Source organism: Sorex fumeus, unplaced genomic scaffold, assembly GCF_029834395.1.
Source record: "Sorex fumeus unplaced genomic scaffold, SorFum_2.1 ptg000015l, whole genome shotgun sequence".
Taxonomy (NCBI): domain Eukaryota; kingdom Metazoa; phylum Chordata; class Mammalia; order Eulipotyphla; family Soricidae; genus Sorex; species Sorex fumeus.
The window spans coordinates 1,688,795-1,700,997 of NW_026606072.1; the positions used below are offsets into that span (position 1 = coordinate 1,688,795).

The 12,203-nt window shown below is 44.9% G+C and overlaps 1 protein-coding gene across 2 annotated transcripts in view; it reads right to left on the reverse strand.

Moving 5' to 3' along the window:
* Positions 1-12,203, reverse strand: part of ADAMTS12 (ADAM metallopeptidase with thrombospondin type 1 motif 12) — a 312,101-nt gene that overhangs the window by 23,186 nt on the left and 276,712 nt on the right. For both annotated transcript variants that reach the window (XM_056112102.1, XM_056112101.1), the window contains 2 exons: positions 5,637-6,746; positions 1,460-1,612 (listed from right to left, as the gene is read on the reverse strand). In XM_056112102.1, coding sequence (XP_055968077.1) covers positions 1,460-1,612; positions 5,637-6,746 — 1,263 coding nt within the window. The remainder of the gene's footprint in view (positions 1-1,459; positions 1,613-5,636; positions 6,747-12,203) is intronic.

Consider the following 12,203-nt stretch of genomic DNA (forward strand, 5'->3'; position numbering starts at 1 on the left):
GCACTCAGAAATTACTCCTGGTGGTGCTCAGGGGACCATATGGGATGTTGGGAATCGGACCCGGGTCGGCCGCGTGCAAGGCAAATGCCCAACCCGCTGTGCTATCGCTCCAGCCCCCTCCCTGCAATCTTGACTGATGAGAAAGTCAAGATGACTGTCAGACAATCATGGAGATCAGGCTCCTTTGTGGCAGGATCATCGTTAGGGAAGGGCTACATGGGGAAGGGAACTCCTTGAAACCTTTTGGCAGAAGCAGATGCCAAAATACTGCTCTCCCTTCTCCCGCCACCTGGCCGGTGGTATGTCTCTCCTGACTTCAAATCTTAGTCTCTAACCTGCAAAGGGCCAATTGACAGAGGACAGATGGATGGCCTAAAGCTTCATGAATCCAAGTTCAGAAGCCCTCTGGAAATAAGCAACCCTTGCTCAGACAGCATACGCCCACCCCCCAAACAAACACACCACTTCATCTTCCTGCCATATTAATGGAGATGCAGAGAAATAGGTGATTTCTAATCAGGCAAGGAACAAATGAGAAATCAGGTAAATAATTCCCACACAGTGCAGCCATTTGTCTGACAAAATTGCTTGCTGGGAAGCAGTGCTCATTCTTGAGAGAAAAATGGTTTAAAATGACAGAAGGGGTGGGAGACTGGAAGTTCCCAAAGGAATGTGTGGTGGTTCTCTCCCTCACCTCCTTCTCTTCCTGCAGACCAGTCTTATTTTGGAAAAGGGACCCTAAAGCGGATACATGCCAGTTCATGCTCCTCCGTGGCCAGTAGGTGGGCCGAGAGAGCCTGACTGAGTCTCTTCGTGCTTGTGTGTGGGAGGAAGCAGGAGTTTTCTCTTAGGGGAGAAAACTGAGGTCTAGAGGGGACATCGGATTGTCTGGCAGATTAAAAGGGTATGCAAGCTTCATGAGCAGCTGATGAGCCATGATTTAATTATACATGGGAATAATGAATATGTAATTATTAATTACTCTGCTAAATGTAAGTAATTTGGGAATAACAGGGCATTGCTGGGCAACCAATTATTTATGCAATCTGAAGTTTTATTCTGGTTTCCTTAAGAAGAGAAAGACGAGACAGATGGGAACATATGAGTTGTTCTAAGACTTTTGTGAAGCTTGAAGTGGGTCTACTGTCATGCCTAAGATTTCTTCTTTTTGTTTGTTTAGTGTTTGTTTTGGGGGGTACATACACCCAGTAGTGCTCAGGGGCTATTCCAAGCTCTGTGCTCAGGAATGACTGGGTGATGCTGAGGGGTCGTAGGTGGTGCCAGGGGTTTGAACGGGGTTGGCAGTATGGAAGGCAAGTGCCTTACCCTGCTGTGACTATCTCTCCAGCCCCTTTCCAGTTGTGACAGAGAAAAGCAGAAGAATGAAGGAATGGAAGTAAAAAACGGATTTCGGCAAAGGCTTCTCTAAAGCCGCCTCCCCTGCGAGCCTGTACATCACCTTGCTCCAGTTGCCCACTTTCCAGCCCGCACAGGGACGCAGGTGGCAGCGCTTGGCAGGGTCGGGTCTCCGCAGGGCTGCACAGTCGGAATCCATCTGGGTGCTGCATTGCACACTTCGCCAGTAGGCCCCCAGCCCACACGTGGTGGAGCACTGTGACAGAGAAGGGGGAGGAAACAGAGGTTGTGGGTCCCCTTCCCACACATCCTCCTCCACCTTCAGGAGCCAGAGGTCCTCTTGGGGTTGACTGCTCAGCAAAAAGAGAGCTTTTTTTTTCCTTCTGCTTTTTGGGTCACACCCAGCAATGCTCAGGGGTTGCTCCTGGCTCATGCACTCGGGAATTACTCCTGGCGGTGCTCAGGGGACCGTATGGGATGCTGGGAATCAAACACAGATCAGCCATGTACAAGGCAAATGCCTTACCTGCTGTACTATTACTCCAGCCCCTGTGCAGAGAGGTTTTAAAAAGATACCAGTGCTGGGGGTGCAGATATGGCTCAAATGGTAGCACATATGCCTCACCCATGAGAGTGCCTGAAGTGCGCAGGGGCCGCCAAGCTCACAACATACAGGGCAAGGGTGAGGGATCAAATTCATGGCTTGTACATGCAAGGCATTTGCTCACCCATCTAAGCTATCTGTTTGACCCACAAACCTACCACCTTTTGCTTTAGATACTGTCCATTCTTCAAAGGAGGTTTTCATTTACTTATGCTTTCTGAGTACCAGAGTTTATGGTGGGACCAACTTGGTAAGTACATTCACTTTTTCCCCTCACTTCTTCCATTCAGCACTCAGTTATTACAGTTTAGGCTTATTTGCATCCCATCTTCATCACCCATCTTCAGAAGGAGAGGCTGTTTTTCTATTTGCAGGTCACTGGTCTCATTTAAACACAGGAATAGAAGTTCCATTGGTGACATGTGATGAGATTGCATGGGTTCAGGGTGATTTGGCCATTCCATCCGTGATGCATTTGAAAGTTTCTTTGGATTTGTTGGAGATCAAAGCCAGCTTTGCGTCTCTGTCTTTGCATTTCCCCCTCCTGCATATTTCCTGTTTCACTTTCTGCAACCTCCATTGCATGTCCTCTAAATTTCTATCATTTTCTCATGGGTGCCCATTATGTCTATGCATATGTGTGTAAGAGAAAGTGGCAGCTGAAGTACACTGAGCACTGTCATAGTCTCAGAGCACAAGTGGCCATCTTGGTTCATATCCATGCTCTTTGAAATGGAACTTGAAACCATGTCTTCTGTTATGGGACCTTGAATCTATTCTCCTCTAGAGATAAAATCTACCCCCCCCCCCCAAGCCCCCGCTGCTCCTGAATCAGGACTATTCTGGTGACTTTCTTTAGATGGTGCCGTACTCTTTCTAAGAGGGTCTTGCTTGCTTCCAACCTTTTCTTGAAGCCCATCACTGACATGGAATAAACTTGGGTAACCTGCTGGATGATAAGGGATGATGTGAAAACCAACCAAGCCAGGAGACCTCACTGAGGCCATCCCAGAACAGCCAGCCCTCAGCTTACCCTAGCAGATGCATGGCAAGTTAAACCCAGATCCATGAGGCTTAGCTTAGATAGGCAGGACTCCCAGCTAACACAGACTGAAGAACAAAGCTAACTGCTCGCTGAGGCATTGTAATTGTTTGTGACATTGTACTATTATCTCGGGACAGTAAGTTCCCATCTAATGGGCACATTCCATACCTTCTTTCGTCCTTGAGAGTCAGTGTGTAACTTTAGTTTCGCAGCTGGCGAGCTTTCTGGCCTTTATGTATGAGTTCTTCCTGACATCTAGAATTTCACACATACAACTCCCTGTCCCTGTACTATATTCTGGGTCCTAAAAACTTACAAGTTTGAATCATCCTTTTTATTACTTTAAAGTAGAGTCAGTGTCATGATCAATGGTCTTGATTATACAAAAGAATTTTAATTGGCACTGAAGTTCACAGGAGACAGATTAAAGTGGATAGAGAAGTTCTATCATCCGACAAGTGTGTCTTTAGACAAACACAAAAATCTTAGTTTCTCTATTTGTGAGTTAGTATAATTAATCTATTATCTCCTCCTCTGGACTGACAAGAGGAGAAAATGAGATTGTAAATGAATTTGTTTGTTGTGAAATTTAACACACTTTGCAAATTGAAAGTATTGTTATTTTTGTGTACCAGCTGCTAACCCTTTACTTCTCTTTAGCTAGGGGATGAGTCATCAATTGTCACAAAATGCAGAATTATTTGACTATGTGATTATTTTGCCACAAGGTCCTCTTTAGAGCTGTCAAATTATTTTAACAAGTTCATGGCTGTGCATTCAAAATTCAAATGGGTGAGAAATTATTCTCATGCCTCAAAGGATGTAATTAGTTCTACTAATGGAAAAACAAATATGTAGTCAAAATTTTGAAGCATGAACAGAGGAACTCAGATTTTGTCATTACATTGATTTTCTTCTTTCTCCTATGTTCTAATTTTTCTTATAAGCCCCAAGGATATTTTTAATATAATCAGGCCCCCAAGTGCACAAAGGCTAGATCACTGATATACCACATTTCATTGCATAATTGTGTTTTTTTTCTCTCTTTTTTAATTGAATCACCCTGTGATAGAGCATTATAAAGCTGTTCATGATTGTGTTTCAGTTATACAATGTTTCAACTCCCACCCCTCCACCAATGTAATTTCCCAGTATCAATGTCCTCAGTTTCCTTCCCCCGTCCCCCGCAACTACTCCTTCACCCCCACCTGCCTCTATGGCAAGCAACTCTCTCCTCTCTCTCTCTCTCTCTCTCTCTCTCTCTCTCTCTCTCCCTTTTTCTTATTTTAAGCATTATGGTTTGCAATAAAGATGTTAAAAGGTTATCATTGCCTGTTTTTTTCTTAACTAGCAGAAATTTCAATTCTTACTATATTTGGTGGTGAGGGGGGGAAAGTGGGGGTTCCCAAGCAGTGCTCAAGGAGGCTTAGGGGCTCCGTGGAGAATCTCAGTTAGCTGGACTGGTGGTTTAATGCTGAGATCGAGGATGCAATGCTATTTGGGGTCTATGGTAGCCCAGGGAGTATTCATACCACCTCAGTGGTTCAGGGGATTCTAGGGAAACACCTGGCAATGCTGGGGAGGCTCTAACAATACAACCCGGGGGTCCTTAGGGTGAACCATGTAGTGCCTGGACTAGTATCTGGGCCTAGTGTGTATCCAACCACTGTACTTTCTCCCCATCTTAGCATATATTTTAAAAAAAACATTGCGGGGCTGGAGTGATAGCACAGCGAATATGGCGTTTGCCTCGCATGCAGCTGACCTGGGTTTGATTCCCATCATCCCATATGGTACCCCAAGCCAGGAGTAATTCCTGAGTGTAAAGCCAGGAGTAGATCCTGAGCATCGCCAGGTGTGATCCAAAAAAGCAAAAGAAATAAAAATAAAAAACATTGCACATAGTGGCAATATTTCAGTTTCAGGGGAAAAAAAGGGCATAAAATCTGTGTTGATTATGTGGTGAAATACCGTAGGGTAAAATTCTTTAAGCTAATTACGTCTCAGATTTCCATTTTCATATGACTACCTGACAGAACCAGCATCAGCCTCATGATGGAAAAGCGAACAGAGGCACTATCAGTTGTCCTGTCTCACAGAATTGCTGCAGATGATGATGGCCGACATTACTGAAGCCAGCCCTTGTGCCTTCTGCAGACAAAAATCTGCCGGCTTTGAGAGACGAATGAGTTCTCCATCTCCTCACATCCTGACTCAGTTTAGACTCTGTGTGTCTCACTGTTATTTGAACTTCAGAGAGATTTGTTTGATTCATATTTGGTGTTAGAGGAAGGAGGGAGTTGAGGCAACAGATTCAACTGTCCCCCACTGCACCCCACCCTCACTTTTAGACCATTTTATGTGTCATTTCTTTTGTGGTTTTCAATGTGTTTTGGGGGGCATGTGGGGGAGGGTCACACTTAGAGAGGTTTGGAGATTGTTCCCTGCAACACTTAGGGGATCCTCTTGTGTCAGGGATCAAACCCAAGCCTCCTACATGCAAAACATGCACACTAACCTTTTAAGCTGTCTCTTTGGTCCTCCATACGCTCTGAAATATTCACTACAATACAGTACCCCCAGCTATTTTAGAGACAGTATGGGGTATATGGTAAGAAATGGAACTCCTACCTCACTCCAGTTTCCTACAATCCAGTACGCTGGGCTGTGGTCATGCTGAGTGGAGAGCTGCTTGTAATTAGAGGCATTTAGCAAAAAGCCCTCAGCAATCAGACTTGCTGCATCTTCTTCTGTCAGGAGGGGGTCTAAACTCTGTGTTCTATTCGTGTGGTTTGGATCTTCGGTAAGGTGATGGTTTACTAACTTTCCTGAGGAAAAGTCAGCTGGTTTGTGGTCTTCTCCCAGAGGAAGTGAAGTGTTAGCTGGCTTTTCTGTGACCAGTCCCTCTGCTGTGAGTGCACCATTTTCGAGAGTAGGAGATTTTTGGCTGGGTAGCAGTCCTTCCCTTGCTGTGGTGAAGGGTGACCCCCAGGAAGCTCCCTTTACATAAGGTGTTGGTGGTGGTCCAAGGGGAGTTTCTGTTCTTTCCACTGAAGCCACACTTCCAGAGGTGCTGATTTTGGTCCAGGTGACAGAGCTGCTTTCATTTTTGTTTTTCAATACTTCACTGTCTTCTCCTGAGCCACTTTGTATCTCTATTTCTGGCTCCTTGGTCAAGTTGCCATAAAATGGAGTTACCGGCCAAGTAGGGGGGTTGCTGGAAGAGACCAAGTCGGCACCACTCATTGTTGTGGCTTTAAGATCTCCCAGGGAGGGAGGCCCGTCACCTGAACCGGAAACGTTCTTGTCATTCGTCTGGAGACTCAAAGGCCTGGATGTGAGAGTCGGCTGGGAAGTGCTTCTGGTGGGAAGGACATCATTGGGATCCAGTTCTGTGGGGGTGGAACTGTTGCGGCTCTGTCCCCCAACCAGGTCGTCTGTGGGGGCTGTGGTCAGAGCTGGGCTGGGGGTGGTCAGTGCACTGGTACCCACAGGTGCAGTCCCTGTGGGTGTGATCAGTAGCCTAGGGCTGGGCGTTGGGGGAGTACTGGACATCAGTGGATTCCTCCAGCTGGGAACCCCGCCTTTGGTGGTTTTCAGATTTCTCCTGGTTGATGGGCATTGCTGGAGGCCGCACAGAGCCCTGCTGTTGGGTTTCTTCCTTGCGTCACAAGGCTCATCCTGGTTCTTGGCACAGGTGACACTGCGAATCCGTACCCCACCACCACAGGAAACAGAGCACTGGAAAAGAAACAGAGAGAGCCATGAACAGAATGGAAAAGAAACATGGATCTAATGCATGTTTTAACGACACAGAATCAGAGGTCTGCAGCACTGAACTGTGCAGGCATGTTTCTCTACCATGACATTTGGTGTTGAGGCCCTTTTTAGTTTTCCATGAAGATGTGTGGAGAACACCTGGAGCTCAATGTATCCTTTTTCTTTTCACAAACCGACACCAGACCCAAAGGATGCCTCCATGGGCTTTGAAAGTTGGAGAGTGGATCCAGTAAGAGCATGGTTTAAACAAGTCACCTCTTTGTCAAAGTTAGCAATATTATCTTAGTAGATTGGAATGCTTTACACTATCAAGATGGCAATACTGCCCAAAGCAATATACAAATTTAAGGCGGTCCCTATCAGGATGCTTATGACATTTTTCAAAGAAATAGACAAAACACTCCTGAAATTCATAATGGAACGATAAACCCCCAGAAATAGCTAAAGCAATCCTTGGGACAGAATTGAATATTCTGTCACAGACTCCCAAATATATGACCACTTAATCTTTGACAAAGGAGCAAGAAATGTGAAGTGGAACAAGGAAAGCCTCTTCAACAAGTGGTGCTGAGAAAACTGGATAGCTTCCTGCAAAAAAATGAACTCTGACCTCTGTCTAGTGCCAGGCACAAGAGTCAGACCAAAGTGGAATAAAGACCTCAATATAAGACATGAATTAATAAGATACATAGAGGAAAATGTAGGCAGAACTCTCCATGACATTGAAGCTAACAGCATCTTTAAGAATAAAACACCACTGACCAAGCAAGTGGAAACAAACATAAACAAATGGGACTACATCAAACTAAGAGGCTTCTGCACTTCAAAATAAACAGTGACCAAATTGCAGAGAGAACCCACAGAATGGGAAAGGATATTTACCCAATATCCATCTGATAAGGAATTAATATCCAGGATATACAAGACACTCGTAGAATTATATATAAAAAAAGCCTCCAACCCCATCAAAATATGGGGAGAAGAAATGAACAGAAGCTTCCTCAAAAAAGAAATACAAATGGCCAAAAGGCACATAAAAAAATGCTCCACTTTGCTAGTCATCAGGGAGATGCAAATAAAAACAACAGTGAGATATCATCTCACACCACAGAGACTGACACACATTCAAAAGAATAAAAGTGCTGGCATGGATGTGGGGAAAAGGGATGCTCTTTCACAGTTGGTGGGAATGCTGACTGGTCAAGTCTTTCTGGAAAAGAATATGGGCAGTCCTTCAAAAACTAGAAATTGAGCTTTCGTATGACCCCACAATACCTCTTCTGGGACTATATCCCGAGGGTGCAAAAAAGCACAGTAGAAATGACATCTGTACCTATATGTTCATTGCAGCACTGTTCACAATAGCCAAAATCTGGAAACAACCCAAGTGCCCTAGAACAGACGATTAGTTAAAGAAACTTAGGTACACATATGCAATGGAATATTATGCAGCTGTTAGGAGAGATGAAGTCATGACATTTGCTTATAAGTGGATACACATGGAGAGTATCATGCTATGTGAAATGAGTCAGCGAGGGATAGATATAGAAGGACTGCACTTATTTGTGGTGTATAAAATAACAGGAGACCAAAACCCAAGGACAGTAGATATAAGGGTCAGGAGGATTGCTCCATAGTTGGAAGCCTGCCTCATGAGTGGGTAGGGAGAGGACAGCAAGAATAGAGAAGGGATCACAAAGAAAATGACGGCTGGAGGAATTGGTTGGGATGGGACATGTGTGTCGAAAGTAGATAAAGGACGAACATGATAACCTCTCAGTATCTGCACTGCAAACCATAATGCCCAAAAGTAGAGAGAGAGAGAGAGAGGAATATTGTCTGCCATGGAGGCAGTGGGAGGATGGGAAAGGTGGGGATATACTGGGGATATTGGTGGTGGGGAATGTGCACTGGTGGAGGGATGGGTGTTTGATCACTGTGTGACTGTAACTCAAACATGAAAGCTTGTAACGATATCTCACGGTGAATCAATAAAATTAAAAGAAAGAAAGAAAAAGATGAGAAAGTCCAAAAACATTACAATAAAAGCACCTACCCATAAAAAAAGACTGGAATGCTATTAAATTCATGGAAGATATTTTTATATTTTTCAGAATATTAAGTCAGTTATCGTGAATGTTTCCCTTTGTATTTAGAAAATGCCTGTTATCACCATAAGCTCTCTTTTCACTTTCCTGTGTCAGCCAGATTGAAATCTGGGAAGTCCAGGGAAGTAGCTCAAAAAGTTGGGTCACCTGTGTCAAGTGTGGAGGCCACGAGTTGAGTTCCATGTACCATAGGCAGGACTCACCTCACCCTTCTTGCCAAATTCCCGGCTGTGATCCCAGAGAGCCCTAAGCACTGAACTTTCAGGCCCGCACAAGTGAGTATGTTTCACCTGGGGTGACCCCTGGCCCCCAAGAAGTACTAGAAAACACTCCCTCCATCCCAAATTTAAAAAAAAAGGCTAAACAATCCCCATAGTCACACATAGTTGTCCACAAACCCAGGAAACTCTGAAATGTCACAGCTTGCGGTCAGAAGTGGGGAGATATTTCTTCCCAGGAGCCAGGGGGAGGCCTGGGGTGTGATGTTCATCTACATGCAGGGGCTGGGGACCGCTTGTTGGTTCATCCCCTCCCCCCACCAAGGAAACCCAGGAATCCTTCCCATTCCAGAGGGCATTCCAAAGCATGACTGCTGCACCTCTGGGGTGGGAGATACTAACAGAACAGGCCTTCCCAGAATTAAGCTAAAGAACATGAATTTGGCTGCAAACTGCATGTATGCATTTTGCATTTAATATTGCCCATAGTACAAAAATTAAGATGTTTAGAAAACATCTTTGACCCACTGTCCCATTTTTGTTTGTTTTCTTTTTGGGTCACACCCGGCAATGCTCAGGGGTAACTTCTGCTCTGCAACTGAGGAATTACTCTTGGCATTGCTTGGGGGACCATATGGGATGCTGGGGATACAACCGGCATTGTGGTAAGCAAACACCCTCCTCACTGTACTAAGCTCCAGCCCCCACTGTCCCATTTTTAACATTCCATACAATGTTTCAAACCATGGGACTCTTCAGAGGCCTTGCTTATGTTGCCTTGGACCCTGACCTCAAACTATGTTTCTGGAGAATGGGAATGATCTGATGCTCAGTAGGTGAGAGGCCTGGCTTTCTGTGTGGTAGTCAGGACAGCTCTGCAAAGCTGACCAGACAGGGGTCCAGAGGCAGGCTTGAAAGTTTCTGCAAACCAGAGCAGGAATTCAACTTATTCCACTTCACCCCACCTAAAACTGAGTGAGCACACTGGTCAAGTAATCATTCACTGAGCTCCTTGCTGGCTTACCCAAACACTAGATTTCTGAGAGATTACTCAAACATGGAACCATTCCTTATTCATAATTAAGTTGAGTCATTTCTGGGACACGGTGATGGCTTATTCATATCCACTGATACATTTTCCTGGGGAAATATCAGTAATGGGAAAATTCTTCTCACTAGTACATGCGGATTTTAGTTCTCAAACATCCTAGGACCATGCTGCCTCCCTGGAGTGAAATAAACAAAGAGCTTCGCACATCAGCTAGCCTTCTTGCACAAGAAAATTGAAGCAAGGACTTGAAAAAACAAACTTTAAAAATAAATCCTAAAAAAAACTAAGGTTTCATTTTTTTTTTTTTGAAGATTATATAGAGGGTTCTAGCACGCAACAGGGATGAATGGAGACATTACTGGCACCCGCTTGAGTAAATCGATGAATAACGGGGGATCACGTGATGGAGTGATATAGAGGGTAGGGCACCTGTCTTGCACATTACTGACCCCAGTTTGACCCTCAATATCCCATACAGTCCCCAGGAGTGATTCCTGAGTGCAGAGCCAGGAGTCACCCCTGAGCATCGCCAGGTATGCTCTCCTCACCACACACCAACAAAATAAAACAGAACCTCAATTCTCTTTTGGGTTTTTTAATTTTAAGTTTGTCTTCTTAGGTCCTCACTTCAATTTTCATGTGCAGGAAAGAAAAGTGGATGTGCGAAGCTCCTTGTTTATTTTACTCCAGGCAGGCAGCATGGCTCGAGGATGTTTGAGAGCCACGGAATGTGCTTCCTGAAAGGCAGTGACACTGCGAGTGCAGGACACACAGAACCGAGGAGCTGAAGGCCAGCTGAGGAAGCCGTGCACACAAGATGTCACAGACTCGCACATGGGACTGCCATGCTAGCATTGCTACAATAATTCTGATCTTTGCTGAAAACTCTGTATCACAGACCAGGTAACACACAGTCCCCTCCAACCGAAGTGGAGAAAACCCTTTCGAAGTCCCAGCAGCCAGAAAAGGTCTCTTCCTGGCACCCTCTAGAACTCACTTCCCTTGGGGTTTTGCAAGAACAAGACGGGGCCTTTAATCTCCTGGTTTAACCATAACGTTTCTGCCCCGTTTCTACATGATGGTACACAATATTCCATCCATTTAGTTATCCCGAACCTCTCTCCGCTTTTTTCCTTACAAATCTGAACCCTCAGGTTTTCCAGTCTCTACTTTGTAGATGTTTATCAGTGCCACCAAACCATTCTGTTTTTGTTTGAACACTTGCTTGCTGGCTGTCTCAGGCAGGCCTAGTTTCCAGAACTGACTCGTCAAATGAGGACTGGGTAATGCTACCTGCTCTCTAGCTGTAGCAGGTACACAGTTCACACTGGGTTGCTTCTGGATTGTCCCCTATCACCTCCCAGGAAATATTAGACAGTAGCATACTAGGAAACTCTTCTTCCTTTTTTTCTTCATTCCTTTGTTTTGATTAGAAATTCCCACAGGGAAGTCAAACATCACAACTTTAAGAGCACTTAAAAAAATCCAATCCCTTAAAAATAGACAGCAAGGCAGCAACAAAGGGCCAAAGGCAACACAATGAGAATGATCCACAGAACAGAGTTAGGAGGTGAGGATGAAAGGGAAGGGTACTGGGAAACTTAGGAGAGGGAAGTGGCTACTCTGGTGGTGGGTGTAGTGCTGGAATCATGTACATGAGAATCCATCATTAACAATATTATAAATCACAGTACCTTAGTCAATAAAATTAAATGAAATTCAAAAGTCCCCACGCTGAGCTATAGAATTCAAAGAGCTATGAATCCTGTAATGAATGGCGGGAGCTGTTCCACCTGTCCTTAGGGACCCCAGGCATGAGGCAGCAGGCAAAGTCTCAGATTTAGGATCTGGAAGTTGAGGGGAAATAATATGCTTTTCCAGGCTGCTGGGGAATGATCCAAGAAGAGTGCCTTATCAGGGCGCTGATGTATTGGAGATAAGAGGGGCTGGAAGACCCTGCTGCCATAGGATTCATAATGAGGCTTCTGATGAAAATGGTGATAACACTCAGGAGGGGGTCTGTGATCCTGCCAGCCTTGGG